Below are 8,630 nucleotides of genomic sequence, written 5' to 3'. Positions count from 1 at the left end.
GGAGTACATTTGAAGCCTTGGTTACATTCAACTGAGGAAATTGAGACTTTGAGAATTTAAATAACTTCTATAGCATTACATAAGTGTCAAAAACAAGATTTGAACCAAAAGCTGCTGCCTTCATGTACAGTACTCTTTCTATTACATCATATGGCTTCTCAATGTTTGTATTCTTTTCAAGTGTGCATGTATATCTATAAGGCATGTTGTTAACAAATTCAAGAATCCTGAAATCTGTCATATTTTTAGATTGTAACAATACTATGATTGAGATGCCTGGCTCGGCATGAGAATGAACATTTTAACTTTCATCTGCTCTTCCCTTCTTCCTTTGTCTCCATAGGATACTTTGCCATGAGGAGATGATATTGGATGCTACCATTTATAATAGTGCTCCCCTGAGGAACTTGCTTCAACATAAGGAAAGAAACCTCACAAAATTTGAACATTGAGCCTTCTCCAGATTATTTAATTGCTCAAACAATCAAGGTTTCTAACAAGTCAAGATAAAAAGCAGGCCTTTTTCAGGGTACTCCTGAAACCAGGTACTTTTGATTGCAAAGATTTTAAAAAAAGCTTTGATCCTATTCACAGAACTATTTCTGAACTATTGCTCTCAGACAACTTATTGACTAATTCCTAGAGAAAAGTGAAAGAATTAAAAAAAATTTTTTTGTGACACCTGAAAGATTTGGAAAGTATTTTTCTTTTCTAAATTTCTCTTCATCTGGTATCCAGAATGAGTATCAATCTGACCACAAACTTGAGTTTTGGACCTCTGCTGATTGACTCTGAGGAGAAGCCAAGAAGTGGGCTTTCTAGGACAGGCCATACAGTTGTGGCAGTATTCCTTGGTATAATTCTTATCTTGGGTTTCATCAATAACTTCATTGTGCTCATCCTCTTTTGCAAGTTTAAAGTTCTTCGAAATCCTGTGAACATGCTTCTGCTGAACATCAGTATCAGTGATATGCTAGTTTGCCTTTCAGGCACTACACTAAGTTTTGCATCCAGCATCCGAGGCAGGTGGATTGGAGGGTACCATGGATGCAGGTGGTATGGTTTTGCCAACTCTTGCTTTGGTAAGAAGGCAGATGTCTAAAGTGTCTTAGCAGTCATGAGCTGGGTCATAGACATTTTTCTTGAATGTGGTTATAAACTGAAGTTCTTTGTTCCTGAGAATTCAAGAATATGGTAAATCAAAAAGATTCTCTCTTTTGGTGTATTTTTCAGATTCATGATTAAGCCTAAATTATAATATATTTTCCCCTTTATTTGAACCACAGAAGTAAAGGAGGAATTATAAAAATCACATTTTTCACAGATGACATTATGTCTCATTATATTTGCTGTCTTTAGTTATTCATTTGAAAAAGCATGTGTTAACACAGAATGGTTGAATAATGAAATGGTGGAGAGAATGACTGATTATCAATGACATCCCTTGGGAACAAGATTTCTTTAATTAGGTTACTTGGTTAGTTATAGGCTTTCTCTAAGTATGTAAAAAGTGACCTGACACCTCTGATAGAATTTAATTTCTAAAAAGTTATATGCCTTTCAGTTTGGTTTATTTGGTTGCAATACTAATTTATATTTAGTAACAGAATTTATGGGCAGCTAGGGAGCAACGCAGAGACAAGAAAATCTGAGTTCAGACCTAACCTCAGACACCGAGTAGCTGAGTGACACTTGGCAAATTGCAGAACCTTATTTTCCTCCGTTTCCTCATCTGTAAAATGACCTGGAGAAGGAAATGGCAAACTACTCCAGTATTTTTGTTGAAATAATTCCAAAAAGGGGTCACAAAGAGTCAGACAAGACCAAAAACAATTAACAAACAGAAATAAAATTTATAAAACCGATTCATAGGAAAAAAAGTGTGACAGAGTACATAGAGACCTTGTCTTGAGTTAGGAAGTCCAGAGTTTAGAAGTACTACCTCTAATATGAAGTGCCTATGAGACATTGGGCAAATCCCCGGAAAAGCCATAAGCCTGGGAAGTATAGAGCAGGTGACCATTTACTCCTGTTGAGAGAATTTCTTTGCCAGGATTTCTCCATTCCAGTAATATTACAGATTTTGTATAATGATGATGATAATAAATAGTATCCTAGTTCTCTGAAGAAATTTTAGATGTCATTTATTCCAAACCTCTTATTTTTAAAGAGAGGAAAGCTAAAGGAAGAGAGGTGACTTTCTCAGGATCAGATAACAAACCTATAACAAATTCTGGTGTTTCCTTTGTGAGATAACAAAATGCAAAACAGGCTATCAAAATTGTTCTTAATAAGCAAACTGAAGAGGCTTTGGTATGTTGATTTAGCCTCCTGTACAAACTTTTGCTGTTAGTTCTTTAAAAAACTTTTTTTTCAACGTCCAAAAGGTTTGCATAAAGACTCTTGCGTTAGGAAAAAAACGTTAAAGATTTGGCTGGAACAGCTTTTAACAGAACAAAATATCTTACTGTAATTCTGCTTTGGACAGTTATCTAAAAAATATAATTGATACACCCATTCTTGAAAAGCAAAAGTTTCTAATTAAATAATTAAACTCACTGTATTATTATGCATAAATAATTGAAATATGCACATTTGAAGGTTATTTTCCATTACAATACTCTTGTGAATTCTTTCCTAAGTAATTGGAGAAGGGGTAAAAGGAAAGAGACTGGGATCACATGAGTAGGAATTGTCCCATAATCCTGTTCTCTCCCTTTCTCAGACCTAACCTCCAGCTCTTTAAGATATTACAAACCTATAGAGGAAAGTAAGAGAGAGGATAGGAAAAGGAATAGGATGACAGATGAAATACCTCTATTGGGATACCATTAAGTAACTAACAAGTAATGAAATTGATTTAGATCTCAAAAGTTCTGGCCACAGGGATTTTAACCCTTTATATCCCTGATTTCCGGTGAACACTATGAACCTCTTGTCAGAACAGGTTTTTTTAATGTGTAAAATACAGTACAAAAATTATAAAGAAAAATCACAATTAATGACAATAAAGATGCAATTTTCACTTCCAAGTTTAAAGATTCTCTGAAATTTATGAATAGAATCCTTGAGGATCCATATTTAAGAGCTTCTGTTCTAGGTTGATGTGTTGCTTATAGTGGACACTCATTGAATACTTGACTTTTAGCAATGGATGGAAAGGCACTCTGGCATATCTTTAATTTAAATCTTTGAACTTCAGGATAGAAACATTATAATATGGAAGCTCGTCATAGCTTATCATCTGAAGTAGCTGAGTTTTCTTCAAGTCCTTTTCTTAGACCTAAGACTTGAGTAGATAAATCTTAGGGACAGAGATTAAGTGATTTACCACAAATTAAACCTCTGCTATCTATGGTGAGACTTTAACCTAGTTTTCCTAATTCTAGACTCAGGACTCTATTTACTGCTTCATGTTATCTCAAGACTCACCATTGTCTAAACTTATTTTTTAAAAAAGAAAAAAGAGGGGAAAATTTTTATATAACTTTATTATATATTTAAAAGGAATAGAAAGTTGTATATAATAGGTTTACAATTTCAGGTACAATCATCTTTTTATTATACAATGCTATGGAAATGCTTTTGTATTCCATAAATTAAAAGCAAATTAATTTAAAATATTATTGTATTTGGTCATGAATCTACAAGAGATGGAGGCTGACTGACTATTGTGATTGAGGTATTTGTATCTTTGACAGTGATGTCTCTAGTCAAAGTTTATTTTGTTGCGTTGTATATTTAGAAACTTGATTTCATCTATTAAGACCAGTTTGATGATCATTTAAAGGAGATATAATGTAGCTTAATTAAACACAAGAAATCGGCTCATAAATTCAAAGTTTTACTAAGAAGTATACATGTCAATAGTAATAAAACACACCTGCATGTCTGTAAGTTTTTTGACCAGTAGAAATATTCATTTGTAAAAACAAAGTCAAGGCTGAGAATTTTTTTTGATAAGTAGAGTCAGATACAGGTAATTGGATGATTTTTGCTTGTAAGACCCAAGTTCAAATCTAGCCCTAAACATTTACTAACTCTGTAACCCAGGATAAATCACTTAATCATTGTTGCTTCAGTTTTCTCATCTGTAAAAACCAAACCAAACCAAACCAAAACAAAACCTCTTAGGATTGTTATGAAAAAAAATATTTGTTAAATATTTAGCATAGTGTTTGTTACATAGTATGCATTATATATAAAGGTTAGTTACTATCAGTACTGCTATCATATGTTATTGTTGATGTTATTATGATTATTATTAGTTTGCCAATCTAATTTGATATTTCCTATTTTAGGGCTTTTAGTCTATAAAGAATATTGGGATATTGTGTTGCCTGGTCAGGGTACCCTCTCCTCTGCTTTCATTATCACAATACAACTTGTGATGGACATAATATGATTTGTCTGGTAATAATCTCCTTACATTTTAGGTGGGAGTCAGAATATGCTCAATAATCTTCTGGTCATATTTATAAATTATCTCTTTTTTAGGTATATTATTTTCTGGGAATTTTTCCACAGAGAACTGATCTAATACATTTTGTGCTGCTTCTTGCTAGTTTCAATTTTAGAGAGTAACATTGTTTGACATTTCCCCAAATTTTGAGTAGTACATTTTCTTAATTCATTCTCCCTTTTTTCCCTATGGGTCTTTAAAATACCCTCTACTTTTGAATGGTAGATTTTTAAGCTGATTGTTACTTTAAAAACATGGTGGTCTGGAGTTATAGTTTCTCCCCCTGAATTTTCTCTTTTCCTCACCAGCTTTTCTGCTTCTTTAATTGTTTCTTACCCTTATCTTCTATAGCCTTTTTTTTAAATTGTATTACAAATTTATTTTATGTTTAATGAAACAAAACAAGCATTTCCATAACATAGTTCAATAAAAAATAATTGCACATGAAACTAGAAGTCTATCAGATACAATTTGCTCTTTCCTTCAAATATACAACAAAGTTATCATAAATTTCTTTTTTCCTTTTTTTTCTCCCTTCTACCCTAAAGGTGACTACACAAATTGGAATATATATGTGCATATATATATATATGTATGTATAATTCTACACATCATTATCAGTTCTTTCCCTGGATGCAGATAGCATCTTTATTTGTTCTTTGTTTTTAACGTATGCATATATTTGTCACAATTAATTCCTCATTCAAAGTCATTTTAATACAATATTGCTTTTACTGTGTATGATGTTTTCTTTGTTCTGCTCACTTCACTCCATCATTTTGTATACATTTTTCATGCCTTCTAAGGTCACTGAACTCCTCATTTCTCATGGTGCAGTAGTATTCCATCACAACTATGCTCCACAACTTGTTTAACCAGCCATTCCCCAGTTGATAGTCGTAATTCCCAGTTCTTTGCTACCATGAAGACAAGTGCCATAACTATCCAATTCACATTCAAAGTTATAATTACTATTTGTGAGTTTCCCTTCATTTTATTTTTAATCATTATTTTCTTTCTCATCCTCTTTTTTACCCTATACCTTTAATCTTCTTTTCTCACTAGAAGAGAATGACAAAGGGTCTAATTGTTACATTTCTCACAAGGCTGAGTTTTCTCTGCCCAGATGAAGGTTCAGAAGAGACTTTTTTTTTCTTTTTTCATAATCTATGTCAAAAACTTTTAAATGTCTGTGGGGAAACAATAAGTAGTAGGTGCCATCAAAAATAGTTCCCCAGAGACCAGTGATCATTTAGTGCTAGAAAGGATCTCAGAGACCATATTGTCCAGTCCTTTTGTTTTTATAGAAGAAGAAACTGAGTCACAGAAAAGTAATTTGCTCAAGTCAAATAACTAGTAAGTGTCCAAAGTGGAATTTACTTTATTACAATCAAGTAAGAGACTTAGATCTTTTTTGACTTTAGGCCCAGTGCTCTATTCATTATGCCATGTTAGAGGTAACTAGGTGGTACAAGAGATAGAATGCTTAGATTAGGAAAACTAAGCTGCTAAATTAGTACCAAGCCTCAGGCACTTGCTAGCTGTGTAGACGTAGGCAAGTCACTTCACCCTTGTCTGCCTCAGTTTGTTCAACTGTAAAATGGGGATAATTGTGGTATCTACTTCACAGAGTTGTGAAGATCAAAAGAAATAATTCTTGTAAAGTGCTTAGTATAGTATTGTATTTCTTAGCTGATCTAGGATACCTAAATAAAACAGAATACAAAATAAATAGCAGGTAGATAAATGAAATAATAAATGCTTATACTGCCCATTTCCAGCCACCAACTTGCAGTATAGAAGATCATGAACCTGTGAGTTCACTGATTTCTGCCCTCATTGCTGCATGGTCTTGTTGGCTGGTTGGGGATGGTGGTGGGATAAGAGGAGATAGTGGTGGTGATGGTTATGAGTTTATTCAATAAAACCAATGATGAAACATAGTTGCTGTGATTCACCATAACAGTGCTGATGCACTAAAAAGTAAATTTCTTCTCAGAAAGTAGGAGAGGGAAATGCTTCCTACTATATACCAGGGATAATCATACTATCCTAAGTCAGAAACAACTATGGGAAAATGCTTTCTACTGCTAGCACCAGCAAGGCCTATATGGAGTTAAGGAGAATGATTTATATCACTGTCCCTGACAAGAGTGACAATAATCCTCCTTTTTCTCCCCTCTTTCTGGGGCTCTCCTGTCTAGACTCCTTGGCTCACTGAGAGCTAGACTAATGTATTTGATTCTAGCTTTTCTGTTCCAGCAGCTTTCAATTGTATCCTTGGAGATTATGATGCAAAGGTGATTAAGATTCATTTTCTTTTAAAAGTGTTTATTTTAATCTTATACAATGTATCCTAGATGCTTGGGTATCTTAGGATCCATTATCTCCATACAGTGTATACTATGGATCATAACTTGAATGTTGCTTCCCCCTGCTGCCCACTCAATGTGTGTGCAAGCAATGCAAATTATTTTTGCTGGACTATTGGTTCCTTAATTATATTATACTTAAATTGATATTAAAACTAATCATCTTTCCCCAAGAAAATTAGGAATTATTTTTTATTATGTATATTATCACTCTATTAGTATGGCAAAAGAGAATGAACTACAGATAAATTAAAGGTCCCTAAGCTCATCCAAGATGCTCCACTGTTCTGAGGTTTTTCCCTCATTTCTAAAGGCCCCTGAGGCCCCTTAAAGCTGGCAATTTTTTTTTTTTTTTTTTTTTGCTGAGGCAATTGGGGTTAAGTGATTTGCCCAGGTCACACAGCTAGAAAATATTAAGTGTCTGAGACCAGATTTGAATTCAGGTCCTCCTGACTTCAGGGATGGTTTTCTATCTACTGCACCATGTAGCTGCCCTGAAGCCTGCAATTTTTGTGATTTTTGTAATTTTCTAAATGAACCCTTGATAAGTTATTTTTGGACTGTTTGGTGTCAATAAGCCTCATTAATTTGGGGAAAATAATAATGTTTTATATTGTATTCAACTTTATAATTTTTATGGTACTTTCCTATATGTTTTTTCATGTGTTCTTTGCAAATACTTTGGTGAGATTAGCAGGACAAATATATTTCAGGAAACTGAGGTGGATTAGAGTCACTTGCTCAAGGTCACACAGTCAGTTGGTGGTAGAACCATCTTGGTGTTTTTATTCTACTACACTCTTCTATACCATACTGACTCATAATCACCTATTTCAGTGGATCTGTGATTTGGTCTCATTGATCTGAACATTCCCTCCAAAATATAGGTCATAATCCACACACATGCCTTTTTAGCCTGTGTGGTTCAGTACTTCAGCTTGCTAATGCAAGGATTTTTTACCTGCAGTTTATGAACTTTTAAAAACATTTTTTTCATTACATGAAAAGACACTTTTTAGCATTCATTTTATTTTATTTATTTATTTATTTTATTTAATAGCCTTTTATTTACAAGTTCTATGAATGGGTAACTTTACAGCATTAACAATTGCCAAACCTCTTGTTCCAATTTTTCACCTCTTACCCCCCACCCCCTCCCCCCACAGCAGGATGACCAGTAGATAGCATTCATTTTAAATAAAATTTTGGGTTCCATGTTTTTTTCTCTCTTCTTTCTTCCCCACCCCAAGATAGCAAATAATTTGATAAAGGTTATATATGTGCAATCCATATTAATCATATTGTGGAAGAAGAAACAGAACAAAAATAAAAAATAACCATGAAAACAAATAGGGTGAAAATAGTATGCTTCAGTCTGTATTCATACTAGTTTTTGCACTTAAAAATGTTTCAATAAAAAAAAATAAAAATGTTTCAATAGCTATATTGCAAAGAAAGAGCATTTCTTTACAATATTATGCATTTTATTTTATTCACTTAAAATATTCGGACAAGGCCATAAAAAAGTTAATGTGGATCTTCTCTACAATATTTCTTTATTTTGTTGTATTTTTTTACATTTTCTTTTTAAAAGTTTTTTATTTTCAAAATATTTGCATAAATAGTTTTCACAATAGACCTTGCAAAACCTTGTATTCCAAATTTTTTCTCCCTCCCTTCCCCATCCCCCTCCTTTAGACAGCAAGTAATTCAATATATGTTAAACATGTGCAATTCCTTTATACATATATCAACAATTATTATGCTACACAAGAAAAATTAGATTAAAAAGGAAA

The 8,630-nt window shown here is 33.2% G+C and overlaps 1 protein-coding gene across 1 annotated transcript in view; it reads left to right on the top strand.

The window, feature by feature from the left end:
- The first annotated feature begins 739 nt into the window (after positions 1-739).
- The window catches only part of LOC100932953 (vertebrate ancient opsin-like), a 155,467-nt gene continuing 147,576 nt past the window's right edge, over positions 740-8,630 (top strand). Inside the window, exon 1 of the mRNA XM_031961231.1 lies at positions 740-1,082. Within this exon, the coding sequence (XP_031817091.1) occupies positions 740-1,082 (343 nt within the window). The remainder of the gene's footprint in view (positions 1,083-8,630) is intronic.

This window comes from Sarcophilus harrisii, chromosome 3 (genome assembly GCF_902635505.1).
Source record: "Sarcophilus harrisii chromosome 3, mSarHar1.11, whole genome shotgun sequence".
NCBI classification, from domain to species: Eukaryota; Metazoa; Chordata; class Mammalia; order Dasyuromorphia; family Dasyuridae; genus Sarcophilus; species Sarcophilus harrisii.
The sequence above is the reverse complement of the archived record's forward strand: the minus strand, read 5'-3'. Positions and strand labels throughout refer to the sequence as shown.